Raw genomic sequence first — 17,845 nt, 5'->3', positions numbered from 1 at the left:
CAAAAGTCTGGCATTGCAGTTTAAGATTGTGGATGTCTCAACTACTACATAGGCAGCAGGTTTTATACACAACAAGACTAAATATTTAGTCTGCAGTAAATTTTAGCTTGTGATTGTGATTAAAAATGCAGCCCAGAGTAATTACAGCAGGTCTTTGATTGGAGCCTATCCAAACTGTTGTGTGTGTTCTCTCCACAGCGACCTACCTGTACCCCAGCTTCCAGGGCCTCATGTCGGACAACGACACGGCTCGTCTGGGGCTGGACTTCCAGAGGATGCTGCGGATCAACCACATGCTCTACATCGCTGCCAGGTACGTTTGAATATTAGAATAGACACCTGTCCTTAAGCAACTCCACTGGCTCCCTGCACAATACCGCATTCAATACAAGGTCGTCCTCATTACCTACAAGTCCCTCCATAACCTGGCCCCTCCCTCAACGACCTCCACCGTCTGTACCGTCCCACCCGCCGCTTCAGATCAGACGACACCAACCTCCTCACTCCCCTCATCAGTACAAAGCACCGGACCTTGGGAGACCGAGCCTTCGCCGCCGCTGCCCCCTCCCTCTGGAAATCGCTCCCACAACCCATCAGGAACTTGGATTCACTGCAGCACTTCACATCACTTTTAAAAACTCACCTGTTCAAACTGGCATTCCCTCCACGATTTCCCCATTTTCTACAGTGTCGCATCTTTGAGTGTCCAAATAAGCACTATATAAATCTGATGTATTATTATTATTATTAGACCTGAGTGGAACTAATTGTACTGAAATATATTACCAGTAGGGATGTAACTATAACCCAAATATTGTGATATTGTATTGTCAAAAGTCTCACAATAATATCGTGGGACGTCACAGTATATCGAATTACATTGCTTAAATACATTGTTTTATGGTAGCACTAGGTAATAAACATCAGGAACTTCATATCCCATGATTCCTTTCAGAGCAAACACCATGAGGAAATATGTTTTTTACTTGAATTCTTGAGATTGTGACAGTAATAATTCACACCAAAATCTTGTCAGGGTATTTTAAAAGCAGAAAAAGCGTCATATTTACACTTATATCAGCCTCTCCAAAATATCGTCATAAATATCGTACCGAGAGATTTAAATGGTGTTACATCCCTCATTACTACTGCATGTAAGATTATACGGTTATAAATTGGCAGGTTACACTAACACCTTTTGCCTTGGGATATGTCATGACCTGATTTTTAGCATCTTGACATGAAAAACAGAAGTAGTTCACTCTAAAGTTTTTGCAGTTTGCAGTGATCTTGAGTTTTTTCTCACATTTTGAGTTTAGAAGTACATTGCCATGATCTGATGTGTATCAAAATATACGTGTCATCATTGAATACATCACAATACATCACTAAATACTAAAATAATATATCACTAATATTCAAAATGTTGATGATATATTGTGATTTACTAATAGTTACGTATATTATGATTAAATACAACAGGCATGTCCAAACTATAGCCCGTGGGCCAAATGCGGCCCTCAGACAATTTTTTCTTTGCCCTCAGGCTTCCAGGTGAGTTGGCCCAAATGACCTTACATCAATTAAAACTTTACTTTTTACTGCAAGTTTTTTGAAAATCTACCAGGATAAAGCCAATATTTAATATTTTGTGTAGTATTTTGTGTAGTTTTAAGGTTCTTAGCATGAATAAAGACTGATGGCTCATTCTAACGTGTTAAACATCCACATATTTCAATTATTCACTGTACTGAGCATCAGTCTACGGCCGTCGATCAGCCCACTGCTTCATCTGTGTTTAGATATGTGGCCTTTGATGAAAAAAGTTTGGACACCCCTGAAATACACCTTCACAAGAACAAAGTTGGATCTAATAATCATCAGAACAGTAAATGGAACTTTTTTTAAACTTTAAAAGATCACATTTTGAAGTGAAGTATCGTGCTGTATCACTGATTTTTATTTATTTTTTTCCTTACACCCCCAATTTTAAGCATCTCAATTATTCACCACCATGGGGCTATAAGCGCTTTTTACAACTTTCAGAGGCCATAGTTAAGTTTTGCTGTCAGTCACAGTAAAATTACCAAGTAGCATAATAACGTGCACTTGCTGATTATTACACAGAAGCAATGATATAAAAAAATAAAATATACAGCGAGACATCATTCTTGCCAGTCACTGTTTTTGATACAATGACCAGTATTGTTTTTCCCATCCTACCAGGAGACTGATCCCTGTATCCTGCAAAAGAAAAGCTCGTCTCCAAACACCACATTAGCCCCATGCGCTCTGAAGCATTTCCCCGCTCATAGTTTAGCAGGAGAATCACATTTGGAGCTCATATTTTAGTGAAACATTTTAAGTCTCTCTCTCACCTCCACACGGGTCTAATCGGAGCTGTATTTCAGGCTGATCCGAGCTCCACAGACCTCAGGCTGTTACTCACTGTTTACTGCCTCTGTGTGATGCTAATGCAGGAACATTACGCTCATTCAGTTCAGGCGTTTGGGGCCTGTCTATTTTAACCTCCTTTAACAGGGATGGACTGTATTTCGCTGCTAAGGTTTTTTTCAACACACATTGGTCAGACATTGAAAAAGTCCTAATATTTTGCAGTGATATTTTGTTCTGTGTTGTCCCCGTGTCCAGTTTGTGCATCAGACATGTCCTTTTAAACAGACCAGTGAGTTATAATGGAAATAGAAGAGCAACAATGGAAGCCTGAATGTTATACAATCATCAAAATACAACAGATACAAGATAAATACATTTTGCATTACATTTTCTATAAAACTATTTTTTCAAATGCGACCCAGGCCACTTGGATATGTGCTCCTGAAACTGACACACATCTGATCTTTTGACATGTGACTTCAGCTTGGTCGCATTCATCCCACCTACACGTCATACGAAAATTGTGTCTGAACTCCGTGTGAAACGGGAACCGGCCATTACCTGTTTTTTCCATTATTCATTTAAACACAAAATAAAAAACTGAAAAAGTAAATTGTTATCCATTTTTTCATTTTGGTTTTGGAGACAAATAATGAAGAAACTGTTTATTTTATTTTTTGTTTGTTTGAATTCTTGATTTCTATGAAAACAATTGAAAAACAATGATACACAGATTTTGCCACTGCCCCACAAAACACCATGATCAAAAAACCTCATCCTTCTCCTTCTCAGTCTCCTCCTTAAAACAAATAAGCTGTACATGTTCTGGCTCTGGCAACTTCAAAATCTCCAGGTTTTGGCGACTTCAGAGACCACACACAAGTCTCATTTAATTGAAAATGTGAACAACCTCACAAAAAAATAAGATTTCACAAAACAATCTAAATTGAGCTTTACGCCTTGCAGTCTGAACATAGCCATAGTGAGTTTTACATGTTTACTTCAATCTGTGGATCTTGCTATAAGCGGCTCTATGTAACTTTTTCAGGTGGATGGTGCATCGCTTGTCACTTATCACTCTTAGTTGAGACAGGCAGGTGGAGCCAGTAGGTCAAGTTACAGGTCAGATCTGTGGATAGGTGACCCTATGCCTAGTAAAAATGCATGTTTTTAACTGTGTTTTTAAGCAATGAAAACTGTATTCTAGTTAAATAAGGTTAAAAACATACTGCGGAACATTCCAGTCAAAGTAATCACATCTCCATTTGACAAGCAGAAAATTTACATACAAAGTTATGGATTTCACTATCAGCAAATACTTGCTATTGGCTATTTGGCAACTCAAAAATAAATTAAATTAAAAAAAAATTTAAAAAGTAAATTAAAAAACATACAAATGAAAAAACATATAAATGTAAAAAGGAAAAAAAAAACATACAAATGAAAAAAAAAAGAAAAAAACATACAAATGAAAAAAATACAGTTGAAAAAATACAAATGAAAAAACATACAAATAAAAAAAAACATACAAATGAAAAACATGCAAAAGAAAAAAAATAAATAAATATACAAATAAAAAAAACATGAATTAAAAAACATACAAGCTTAAATTTATATGTAAAAAAACAAAAAATAAAAAAGCAAAAACATGCAAATTTAAATAAAAATCGAAACTGAAATTAGATCCAATTTGGACCATCCTGCCACCTTCCACACCTGCTGTTCTCCTTCCTAACCACCCGCCCCGCTCCCTCCGTCCTCATCCCAGGTTAATTCTGCAGAAGTCCGAGCTCTGTCCCCGTGCCCGCTCCTCGGATGGCGCAGGCTAAATCTTGTTTCAGTGCTTGGCTCTAATCCCAAACTGCGGCGCCGAGCTTTGCCAAGAAGCTCTTAAAGGTACAGCGCTTTTATAACGGCGAACCAGGAGCCGGCCAATACCTCACAGCTGCAGCCTGCACAAAGTGATTCATGCAGGTTAGGTCAATATTTGGAAATGTCCGTGTTGGGAGGTTTGTAAAGGGAAGAGGAGCCAGTTACTGTAGCTACACTCACGACATTGAGCCGCCGACTGCTTTGGGTCAGGCTTGCACGTAAAGCATGTCAAATGGGACGTGTTACACATTTTATTCTGGTTGCTGTTGGACATCTTTGTGTTGATACTTTGCAGCTGATGACGTCAACATTCCTTGGGGCTGTGAAGCTAACTGAAGGTCTGTTACTCAAGTTAGACTTTAATCTGAGGTTTATTTTAACACAGTCTGACCAGAAAGAGTTGATTGGAGCTACAATAGGTGAGCTGATCTCCCACTCAAATCACTCTCTAGACACAAGTTATTAGCCAAGTTAGATTTGCAGGTCATCACGCTCACTATTTTTGTTGAAAATCAAACCTCTAAACAGGACAGGGCACACTTGTATTGATTACAGGCTCCTGAAAATGTGTTGTTTAAATCCATTTTGTAATTTTTCTTGAGTTTTCAGACTATCTTAAAACTTTTTTGCTCATGTGTGCATTGTCATCATTGTAACTTGTAGAATACCCCCAGCGTGATGTCACTGCAAAGTGTCATTGGTGTTACGGCTCGCGGCCTGGCTCTGCCTCGCCCGGCGCTCCCAGTTTGTTTTACCGTGTGTGCCTTCTATATTGACATGTCCTGTGTGGTACCTGGCGCCTGATTGGTGGGGTGTGGTCCCGTCGCTGTTGGGTGTGTTCCGATGTTCGTCGTGCCCCGTTGGAGGATTGACATCCCCTTCCTCCAATCCCCTTCCTACACATCCCATCAGCTCGTCCAATAAAAGTGCTGTCGTTTGTTTGTATTTGCTAGTTTGGCTCGACCCTTGGGCATTTGTATTTTCTTTGAGTTATTTACCCCAATCGAGGTATTGTTTAGTTGTATTTGGAAATTTTGATTTATCATATGTAAAACTGTTTTTTTTTTTGTTATTATACTTACTTACATTTACTTTATAAAAGCCACTTACCTTACATCACATCTTGTTTGTGTTACTTTCCTTTGTCCCTAGCACTGGTTTGTAACAATTGGTCAATTCAGATTTATAACTACATTGTGTGAGTGAGGCGGGCAGATGTTCAGGGGAGCATTACCGAGGGGCGGCAAGAAATTAAAGATTCAAGAAATGTATTTGCCATTTGTGAACACATAAAAATCCATACACATTGGAATTCTTGTGCAGGACTGTCAGGGCTTCAAGTAAAAAACGATTTTGGCTCTTTTCAAAATGGGCACACAGAGACTACAACAGCTGAAACAATATTCATATTGAATATTGATATCAGGCAATCTGATATTGGCAAATCTGTATCGATACTGGTCGATATTAATACTGAAACCACTGTATTGCAAATCCCCACTAAGATATGTTTATGAAGTGAACGTTATAGTGCATATCAATGGTAAATGATCACATATATAGTGTTTTTTCCACCTTCAAGGCATTCAAAGCTCTTTACCAAGGAACCATTCACACACCAATATCTGCAAACACTGGGGGCAAGGTGGGTGAAGTGTCTTGCACAAGGCAAGATGACAATATTCATCTACAGGAGCTGGAATCACAAGACCAACCTACCAAGGATGTTTATAACGAGATTTGAACTGCCAACCTTGGGATCAGACACGCTAACAACCGCTCACAACAAAAAGCAACTCCAATGGATAGCCGCACATCATGATACCGAGAAGTGGATATTTTTTTTCATGACTATGCGATGCTTCTGAATCCTACGCGTATCACCGAAAATAAAATTGGAGAACAAATTAAGTACAGAGCAGTGGCCGTGAGCCAGTGGCAGTGAAAATGGGGGTTGATCAAAGCAATGAATTTTACAGACTTGCAAAAAGGAAATAATATGGATTTTTTTTGTAGCAGAAACCAATATCTTGGCTTGCTGTGATCACAAATTAACTTTTCACTTTTGTAAAAAGACTAACAAAATATATTTATCTAGAATATAAAATAACACATTATTGTTACGTTTGTGAAATATACAGCCATTTAACTCTGCTGTTTCCATTTTGACTCATTAGTCTGTGCACACAGAGGATTGGGCAGTAGGGCTGGGTATCCTTAAACAGTCGATATGATACATACCTTGATACATAGGCCACGATACGATACATATCTCAGTACAGTGCACTTTCGATTTGATACGATATATTTCAAATCAATTCGATACGGTTAAATAAAAACTAATGGCTAAATGGTGGCTGTGATATTAAAAGTCTTTCTTAAACCACTTCTTGTGGAAAGTTCATATGAAACACAAACATTTTAACCATGAAAACAGTGAATATGTCAAATGTGCTGCATGAGTTTCCTTCCTCTGAACAAGCAACAAAACTGTAGCTGAAACAAAATAATTTTGTAAAAAATACCCCAAAATACTCATATATACAGCAGCCCACGATATCAATACTGTATCATCACATTAAACAATACAGTATATTGATATTTCAATATTTTTGCATTGATACAGCTGATAAGATGCCAGCAAATCTGTATAGATATTGGTTGATATTTTTATATAGGCAAGGTGAGTTTATTTGTATAGCAGAATTTGTACACAAAGTAATTCAAAAAATTTCAGAATAAGAATTACATTAAAATCACAATAAAAACAAATAAAAACATAAATAATCATCATAGAAGTAAAAAGAGAGAGACATTAAATTAGAGAGAAGAGTGCAGAATGAAAAATGAAAACCTTTCAGTCATATGCAGCTAAACAGAACCATTTTGAGGATAGATTTACACAGCGTCAGAGTAGAGGCCTGTCTCACATGTTCAGGAAGACTCTTCCAGGTTTTAGCTGCGTGAATCTGAAAGCTGACTTCCCATGTTTAGTTCTGGCTCTGGGCACCAGCAGGAGGTCTGTCTCTGAGCTCCTCAGAGTGGGAGATGGTTCATATGGCACTAGCATGTTAGAGATATAGTACTTTTTCTACTTTCAAGGCACTCAAAGCACTTTACAACAAGGAACTACTCACCCATTCACACACACATTCATACACCAGTGTACACAGACACTGGGGGCGATGGGTTAAATGTTTTTCCCAAGGACATAATGACAGCATTGATCTGTGGGAGCTGGAATCATACCACAACCTGTAGGTCAGTGGCTCCGCCCGTAACTACTTGTCATTAAAAGCTACTAAAAGTCAAATTTGCATTGTGTGTCACCTTTACCATATCGAATTAAGGGTATTATTATTATTATTGTTCTGATATGAATGGAATTTAAAATGGGAGCCCAAAGGAAGTGGTCTCCAAATCTGAGATACATGTCACGCTCAGATGGCTCACTCCTCTCTGTTTTCCCCTCTCTCTCTCTTTCACAGGGACCATGTGTTTGCCATCAACCTGGCGTCTTCGTCCGAGCAGATCATCCCACAGCAGGTAGGATCCGTGCTCTGTCTCCACTGCGCCTCATCCATCACGGCTTTGACATAGTTACATGCGAGGAGACAAGTTCACATTTTTACCCGAGTTCTACCATAAAGGAGAGCCGTCTTCAAATCAAAACGCAGATTAACGGCATTCAGTCAGATAAATGGCATTCAGGAGGGCTGGACACATTTCTATTATGAACGCTGAAGGAGACTTGAAAATGAAAGGCAGGTTGGTGTGTAGAAAAGCATTATATGAGACCATTATGTGAATATTATGCAAATTTTTCCAGAGTTCTGCTAACTAATGATGAATAATTTGGAAAACCAGAAAAAACGTGCGATCTACAAGGACACCAGACTGTCATTTTATATAGACACAAATAAATCTAATCTGTTTCTATCTGTTTTTAATTGTCTCAATAGTTGTGCTTAGACAATATTGTAAGTTATCCACGAAAGACAAGAAATCGCTTTTAATCCTCATTTGAAATCTTACATAATCATCTTCAAACATATTTTCCATATTAACAAGAATTCAATGCATTTCCCATCTTTGTACTTACGCAAAATATGAATACCAAGGCTTTTTAAAAATAAAACTATATAAAAATGCAATTCAACAGCGAGTTCTAAAGGTTAATAATTAAAACATGACATATTTAGATCAGCATGTTGCCTTTTATTGTTTTGAAAATGCTAGATTCTCAAAAAACAGCATTAAAACGTTGATTTTGGTTTCAGTTTTGTTTTTGACGTTCACTCGTGCACTGTGGAACTTTTTCTGGAGGAGTTTCTTTCCATGGAGATGTTATTGCTTTGCCTTGAATATTCCACAGTATGGAAATAAACTTGGTTACAACAGTGGAGACAAGTTAATGTTCAGATGTATGGAGAAGCCTGCGAGCCTGCACGTAGTAAGAATTCATGTTTTTCAATAAATGGAATGTTTCTGGAATTGAATAAATGCAAGGCAAAATATGTTTAGTGCCATACGGTGGAACATTCATTGCAAAGAAATATCATCTCCATGGAAACAGGGAAGTAGAGGATTCTCCGCCTTTAGAAGTTACATCGTGTACTTTTAAGGAGTGTTCAAATAGGACTCAGGAGAGATCGCTAGATTACTCATACCTGCATGGATGACATATATAACACCTCTTAAAGCAAGTTTTTGAATTGGAAAAAACTTGAATTGCGTTTTGTTTCATTCACACATGTTTAACACTCGAACCCTGCATATTTAGGCTGCGTTCTTCTCTCAAACAGAAAACACTCAAAAACAGACCAGGAGTTGTGTTTTGTTTCATTCACATTTGAGTAACCTTTATTATTAGTCTGTTTACATCTCCAAAGCTCAAAACACTCTGCTTCCACCTTGTGATGTCATGTGATCCACTGTGTCAAACCCCACACAACTTCACGAGAATCATTTGGATGATTTCAGACCTGGAATTACCAATCTCTACTGAACTAAAGGTAAAACATAGCTGATAACTTGAAAACTATCACTACATAACATCACAAGGTGGAATAGAACATTTTTGGAGATGTAGACAGACTAATAATGAAGGTTACTCAAATGTGAATGAAACAAAACACAACTCCAGGTCTGTTTTTGATGAGGGAACATTATAACATGGCTAAAATCTCAGAAGCGTCAATTTTATGTACCGTATTTTTTGGACTATAAGGAGCATTTAAAATCCTTTTAATTTTCTCAAAAATCGACTGTGCACCTTATATATCGTAGCGCCGTTTGTGTTAATTGTGGTTGTGTTTACCGACCTCCACCAAGTCGTGTCCTTTAGTTCAACAAAAGCTGAACTGCATTTTTCAGAGCTTATAGTTTATGCAAATGAGCCATGTGGTTTTAAGATTTGTTTCTGTAAAATGTAAACAAATGTGCACAAAGCTGCATTAAACACATTATTACTCAGTGTATATTTGAGTCCTCCTCATAGGAAATAAAAAAACAAACTTAAATTATCACATTCATAAGGCACAAGACAGGGAGACGACGAACGGGCGAGTTACGCCACAGTCTGCCAATGGATCGTGGATGCCTGGACTAAGGGATCAGTCTCAAGTGTCGTCTGTCTTGTTTCGCTTAATGTGCCTTATAATCTGGTGAGCCTTATATATGAAAATAGACGAGAGAATTCAACATTATTGATATTGCGCTTTATAATCTGGTGCACCTTATAGTCCGAAAAATATGGGAATATAGGACCTTAAATCATTTGAGATTTTTTTTTTCCCTGTTTTGGGGTTGTTGTTAAGGTCCTCTCAATATTGAACTTCTTACAGATCTGGATTTTAACACATTTTGGCAGGATAGTATCTGTCAATATCTCTCCTTACATCCTAACTCTTCTTGCATCCAAATCCCACAGTTTTCTAACAGCCCTGTATCACCATATTGAAAGCACCCAGAGCTCTCTTGATACAAAACGTGTTGAGGATTCATTTTTACTACCTCCTTTTGTGTCCCTTCTCCCGCTCCCTCGGCTGCCATCAAAACCTGCGCCAGTGACAAAACTAATGCACTTTTACTAAGCCATAAAACCTAGCCTACAACAAGGAGCTCAAACATCCATAAAAGAACAGCTATAAAAACTATAAAAACAATAAAATATCAATAGAGTCGCACCAAAATCCCGTTTGAAATAATTGAGATCGCTAAAATCAACTGGCAGTAAAAACAAATTAATTTTACTGAGGTTAGAGCACAGTATAGTGATTTCTGTTTTTGAAATCCACATTTTGGACTCATCTTTACATTTACTTGTTTTGCGTCTTATGGCAGAAGACAATTTTAAAGGTTCACTATGTAACCTTTCTAGTGAGGGGTCAGTCGCCATGGAGACGCTTTGCTTTGCCTGTAATGTTTCACAGTACGGCACTGAACTATATTCATTTGAAAACAGTTAACACTTAATGCATTCTGAACATCGTAATCATTCAACGTAATGAGTTCATAAGCTCATTTCACAACTTAACGTGGTAATGATAACTACTACTAAATGAATAAATGCTAAATGAACAGTAGTGAGTGGCATATGTCGTCATTACCCATATGCGTTAGATGCAGGTGAGTGCGTAAATGATGAGATGAAACGTCTCAAACTTCAGTAGCCGGACATCCACTCATACCTGATCGATACAACTAACCCCGCCCCCTGGAGAATCTGAAATCTACTGAAATCCTACAAAACACTGACATGATACAGACAGGACAGAGGCTCTTTCTGCAGGAGACATGCACAGTAGAGTGCGCAAAGAGATGGGGGTGATGCGCCGAGAAAGATTCTAGTTTGATTGTGTTTGAACAGTTATTTTGCATTTCATGTGCATGGAAAACACATGAAGAAATGTAGATGATTTAAGTTAAAGGCGTTTGATCAGGCTGTCAAAGAAAGAAACAGAACGACTGCACGTGAGCTCGGCATCAGTGAGTCAATGGTGAGACTTTGGCGACGGCAGAGTGATGAAGTGACTCAATGCAAAAAGACGACAAAAGCTTTGAGAGGCAAGATATATTCAGGTGGGGTCTATATATTTACACTTTTAAAACTGCATTAAAAGTAGATGTGGCTTATATTCTGGTGCGGTCTATATATTTACAATTTTAATATTTTCTTAAAAGTTGATGCGGCTTATTTAGGTGCGGTCTATATATTTACAATTTAAAAAATTTTGTTAAAAGTTGATGCAGCTTATATTCAGGTGCGGTCTATATATTTACAATTTTAAATTATTGTTAAAAGTTGATGCGGCTTATATTCAGGTGCGCTCAATAGTCCAGAAATTACGGTAGTATTCTTTATATAACCATGATATAAACAAAAGGAAAATAATAATAATAAATGATAATAGAACAAACTGAAAAATAAAAATAAAAAAGACAAACTAAAAACATAAAGAAGAAAAAGAAATTTTGAGATATGACAACAAAGATGATGTAAATTTACCTGTAATGTTTCACAGTACGGCATTGAACTGTATTCATTTTAAAATGGTTTGCCGTGGTCCAAAGTTATTCGTCACTTACTTAATGCATTCTGAACATCGTAATTATTCACCGTAATGAGTTTATAAGTGCTTTTCATAACTCAGCATGGTAATAGTAACAGCCACTAACATGCTAAACACGCATTTCCTGATTATCGGACGCAAAAACTACAAATTTAATGTAGTCCTCAAATACGTTCATAATTAAACCAGCCATTCCATCAATTGTCCACTTTTCCACTTAAGTTTTTTTTTTTTCTTTTTCCAACTTTTCCACAAATTCAACTATTTTATGGCTGAAGCTAATGGACCATTGAGAAACCGATAAACTGAAAATTGACTTCGCTTGACAAAAATGACTTTTTTATGAGCATGAGCTAATTAACCCTCATCAAGGTTTATGGGAGCATTATGGAACTTTTCTGGTGAAGTATAGCATTTATTCAATTAGTGGTGTTTTTATTACTTTAAAATGACTTTAAAAACATGAATTCTTACTGCGACCAGTCTCCCTTCCACAGATGTGACCTGTAATTGGGCCTGGTAGTATCACCTACTACTACATGGAGATAGACATGTTTAATGCCACACTGTGGACCATTCTAATAACATATCCATGACTGAAGACTATAGAAATAAAGTTGAAATTTCACTTTGCACTTGGAGCTAATTAACCCCCATCAAACTTTAAAGGAGCACTGCGGAACTTTTCTGGTGATCTTTTAATTGTGCAAAAATAACCTGACAAGACAAGGGATCGCTTCTTCAGAGACCTGACCTTTTTTTTTCCTTTTGCGTTTATTATTATTATCATTATTATTATGAATTTATTGTCTTGTCTGTTGTACTTTAACCGAAAAACTGAACCTGTCAAGCCACTAAATTAATCCTGCTGTTATGATGGACTCCATATATACAAACCTCCCAGCTTCCTTGGGAGTCCATGTTTTTTTCACAGTTAACACATATGGACGTACATAATATATATGTCAACATATTTACATATACATATAAATCTGTGCCTTTGTGGGATTATACTGTATTTTTTGGACTACAAGTCACACCAGCCAAAAACTGCATAATGAAGAAGAAAAAGACATATGTAAGTGACACCGGACTATAAGTCACACTTTTTGTGGAAATGTATTTTATAAAATCAGAGACCAGGAACTGACATGTCATCTTGAAAGTCAAGTTCTAGTAAAAACAACAGAACAGAGAACAACAGACTGAATAGTAATTAATTAACATTTATTCAGATGATTATGGCATAAACAACAGAACATAAGTTTATCATACTCACAATCTCACTTCAAATCTCTAAATCCATTGAACTCTTCATCCTCGGTGTCACTTCTGTGCAGCCTCTGGAGATAAACCTTAGATCCATGAGATAAACAGAGCACCGCTTCCTCTTCTGTGTAGTTGTCGTCAGACTCAGCATCAGTTCCAGTTAGAATTATTCCACCCTTTCTGAATCCTGACAGGATGGTTTCATTTGTCATTGAAGTCCAGGCTTTGTCGATCCACTGACTTCCAGGAAAATTTCATGGCGCACCCGCCCGGTTGCCGTGAAGCTGTGTTCTTCATCCCCACTTTCCGACAGTCCCTCACAAGTTTCTTGCTCACTCCAAACTTTCTTTCTGCTGCTTGATTACCGTTTTCGGCTGCATATTTCACTATTTGCAGCAGGACAGCGCCTTTTTCTACAGGAGACATGCGCAGTAGAGTGAAGAGACAGTGGTACAAGGCTGTCCATGTGAAAATGTTAATATATAAGTCGTACCTTAGTCGCAGGAAACACCCAAACCATGAAAAAAAAGTGCAATTTATAGTCCGAAAAATACGGTAATTTAAAATTGTGGGGAAAATAGAACAGAATTGAACTGAACCTGTAATTTGGCCTGTCTGTGGAACATATGTAATTAGTAATACACAACACAATACAATTCAGTACAATACAATAGACAGAATACAAAACTTGCAGGTTTACATTACAAAACATACACACACACATACTTACACACAGACACTTGCTCCCTCATGCACTCCTCCCAACTCCTGCAACAGTACCAGATTTATAAAAAAATAAAATAAAATAAATGAAAAATAACATTTAAAATTTAAATTAAAAAAAATAAAATAAATAATAATAATAAAAAGTCTTGTAATTCTATACTTTATATAAAAATGAAACAAGCAAATGGAAAATAATAATAGAACAAACTGAAAAATAAAAAAGACAAGCTAAAAACATAAACAAGGAGTTTGGAAATATGAAAATAAAGATGATTTAAATGAATTGAAAGATGTTAAAGTTCTTAATGGTGTATGTACTCTATTCCAATCTGAAGGGGCTTTTAACATATGAGGCAAATAACATACTAGTAACATCTCCATGGATACAAGCAGATGACGAACCCTTCACTAGAAAGGTTACATAGAGCAACCTTTAAAAAAAAATATACGTCTAGTCTCCAATTTCCACTATTTTATTTGTTTACTGCTGCGATTTTCATATGGGAACTATTATCTCCTAATGAGTACGTCTAAAATTCCCATGATTCAATTAACACAATCAATCCTCCATCATTTGGTCACGTCGCCGTACCTAATAAAATGGCCGGCAAACGCTCGCGGTGTCCTTTTTAAGAAATCAATACTAATATAAAAGTTTGCATCTCAGTGTATTCCATCTCTGTTATAATTAAACACAGCGCCATTACTTCTGCAACAGTGAAAATGCTTTATGGACGCTGCCAGCTACCATACAGCGGCTAATATATCATCATAAAAACATTTGACCCGCTTTAACCTCCCCGCATTCTCGAGGACTACTACGCACTCCATCTTGTTTTCATTTTCTTATATTATCTTATGGCAGCGTTTTTTTTTTTCCTCTTTTGTTTCAAGTGGCAGTGGTCCAGGCCGTCGCGAGGCAGGTTTGTATTAGTTTTCAAGTGGCCGGCTTCGTCCGATCACGGTCTCATTTGTGAAACATGATTGCACTTATACACAGGCTCTCTCAAGCACAAAGAAAGTCATTCAGATAAGGCCTGAATGAGTCTAGGTAGTCGGATATTGATGTGAAACAGGCTAGTTAAAGGTGCAGTGTGAAACGTGAAATTATAACCTTGGCATAAACTTGAGGCACTTGGAGAAAAGTGGGTTATTTCATGGAGAAGAGAGAAAGTGGCCACAACTTGAACTGGAGTTAGTACCTGGAAGCAACAAAACAAGGAGGTTTTGTAGCTAGTGCAACTGTACAAAAACTCACCCTTGTGTAACTGATAACCCCATGTCCTGTCAATCATTATATCACTGTTGTACTGTCTTACTAGAACCTCTTGTATATAGCTGAGATTTTAGATTTGATTACTTATTTTTCTATTTATTTTGACTTGTACATATACATTTATAAAATAATTTCTTATTTGACACCTGTCTCTTATTCGTATATGTTTTGCTTCATACTGTATTTTTCGGACTATAAGTCGCACCGGAGTATAAGTCGCAACAGCTAAAAATGCATAATGAAGAAGAAAAAAACATATATAGGTGGCACTGGACTATAAATTGCACTTTTTGGGGGAAATTTATTTGATAAAATCAGAGACCAGGAACCGATATTTCATGTTGAAAGTCAAGTTCTAGTAATAACAATAGTAGAGAGAACAACAGACTGTTAATGTCACATATGAACAGTTCTTCAGATAAACTATAACATAAACAACAGAACAGAACAAGTTTACCAAACTCTCCATCTCACCCCTAGCTTACTAATGATTAATAAATGCTCAAATGGTTAGTCCATGAGTAATTAAGTATGAAATAATTATGAGTAACTATTTACAGCACAGGCAAATTAAGTGCAATTGCTAATTAAGGTAGTAATTAAGTAGTTACTAAGCGTGAATGATTATTAATTAAGCCTTTGTTCATGCTTTATTAAGGCTAAATATTATAAAGCGTTACCGGATGGACTTAAAAAACACAGTGGACCACTTCCTGTATTGTGTTTCTGTTTGAGAGAAGAACTAAATCTGCAGGCTTTGTGTGTTAAATATGCGTGAATGAAACAAAACACAACTCCAAGTATGTTTGTGATGAGGAAACATTAAAACATGGATCAGAAAATACTCTTACGTCCTGAAACTCTAGTTTAGGTTGTGACCACTTTCTCTACTCCACATGAAATAACTAATTTCTTCAAGTGCCTCTAGTGAATGACAAGGTTTGCATTTCAATTTCAATATATGACTTTTTTTCCTATATATGCCATTATGCACAGATCCCTATAGAATATCCGTAATACATGGGGGCTTATTCAGGTGAGACAGTGCATAAGTAAAGACCACAGAACCTGCATATTAAAACCTCAATATGTATGCTTGGTTTGTTTTACTAATAACTTCGTAAAGCCACACAAGCCAAGGGATAAAGGTACGAGTGAGGAGACTGTAAATGTATGGAGGGTGAGAGAAATTACATTACCGCTTATAGAATGACTTTTAAAGCTGAAAATGTCAGTTTAGCACCCAGGAAATCAGTCACACGAGTTGTTATTAAAGGGCCTATATTACACTATTTTCTGGCCTATGTTATAATGTTGTAATGGTAATTTCAGCCCTGGAATTGCCCATCTCTATCTAAACAAAATGAAAAGGTAAAACATTTTGACTGTTGGAGATGTAGACAGATTCAAAATAAAAAGTTACTCAAACATGTGTGAATGAAAAAAACGTAATATACATAATACAGTCGTCCCTCGCTATATCGCGGTTCACCTTTCGCGGGGGGGGGTAAAAAATCAAAAGCTATGGTTTTAGTGCATGCTCTGTAACTTGCTGTCAAAATGTATACATAAAATTGTGTTTAACTTTTGTAACATACAAAATAGCTTTTTTTTTTTTTTTAAATAGACAGGACATAGGGTTGTTGTACAGTTGTAGGCAGTATTATCTGTTACATAAGGGTGAGCCGTTGTAAAGTTGTAGGGAGTATTATCTGTTACATAAGGGTGAGCCGTTGTAAAGTTGTAGGGAGTATTATCTGTTACATAAGGGTGACTTGTACAGTTGAAGGGGTATTATCTGTTTCTCAAGGTTAAGTAGTTATACAGTTGTAGGGAGTATTATCTGTTACACAATGTTGAGTAGTTGCACAGTTGTAGGGAGTATTATCTGTTACATAAGGGCGAGTTGTTGTACAGTTGTAGGGAGTATTATCTGTTACACAATGGTTGAGTAGTTGTACAGTTGTAGGGAGTATTATCTTTTACATAGGGGTGAATTGTTGTACAGCTGTAGGGAGTATTATCTGCTAGATAAGGGTGAGTTGTAGTACAGTTGTAGGGAGTATTATCTGCTGCATAAGGGTGAGTTGTACAGTTGTAAGGAGTATTATCTGTTACACAAGGTTGAGTAATTGCACAGTTGTAGGGAGTATTATCTGTTACACAAGGCTGAGTTGTTGTACAGTTGTAGGGAGTATTATAGCATGAATGTAGCCCTGTATCTCTCTCCTTTTGAGCGGAGCTGTAGGAGCCCGTTGCAGAATATATTTGTACCAGTCCACAAGGTTAATTGTCGCTAATTACTCCGCCATAACACTCTCGCCGCTTTGAATTCCATCTTTTATTCTCCCATCGAGTTCAACCAGATTCCCAACGCTCCGAAACCACCCCACATTTCTGTCTATTTGTGTTTCCCTTACAACAGTTTATTGAAGTTAATGAGATTTCGGGCACAGCTGTCCGCTAATAGCACTGGAACAAGCGAAGTGAGGAGCAGCTTGTCTCGGAGCTCACACTCTTCCACTCTTCCGTCTGTTCATGTTTTGTTTTTGTGTTTTTTTTTCCCTTCTTTTTCGCAGAAGCTGACTTGGAAGACGAAGGACGTGGCCAAGTGTACGGTGCGGGGAAAAAACAGCGTGAGTGGTTTTGTTGTTTCGGCTGGTTTCGGTCGGAGATTCATTTCGGAAGCGATTTGAGAAGAAGGCGAGGTGCTAGGAGAGTTTATTGATGG

The 17,845-nt window shown here is 37.3% G+C and overlaps 1 protein-coding gene across 2 annotated transcripts in view; it reads left to right on the top strand.

Annotated features, from left to right (window-relative positions):
• Window positions 1–17,845, top strand: part of sema6e (sema domain, transmembrane domain (TM), and cytoplasmic domain, (semaphorin) 6E) — a 501,529-nt gene that overhangs the window by 326,635 nt on the left and 157,049 nt on the right. For both annotated transcript variants that reach the window (XM_055163313.1, XM_020924606.2), the window contains 3 exons: window positions 199–313; window positions 7,758–7,815; window positions 17,694–17,750. In XM_055163313.1, the coding sequence (XP_055019288.1) occupies window positions 199–313; window positions 7,758–7,815; window positions 17,694–17,750 (230 nt within the window). The remainder of the gene's footprint in view (window positions 1–198; window positions 314–7,757; window positions 7,816–17,693; window positions 17,751–17,845) is intronic.

Source organism: Boleophthalmus pectinirostris, unplaced genomic scaffold (genome assembly GCF_026225935.1).
Source record: "Boleophthalmus pectinirostris isolate CB_2022bp ecotype Guang Dong unplaced genomic scaffold, ASM2622593v1 HiC_scaffold_6, whole genome shotgun sequence".
Lineage (NCBI taxonomy): Eukaryota > Metazoa > Chordata > Actinopteri > Gobiiformes > Gobiidae > Boleophthalmus > Boleophthalmus pectinirostris.
Note: the sequence above shows the minus strand (reverse complement) of the source record. Positions and strands in the feature narration are given on the sequence as shown.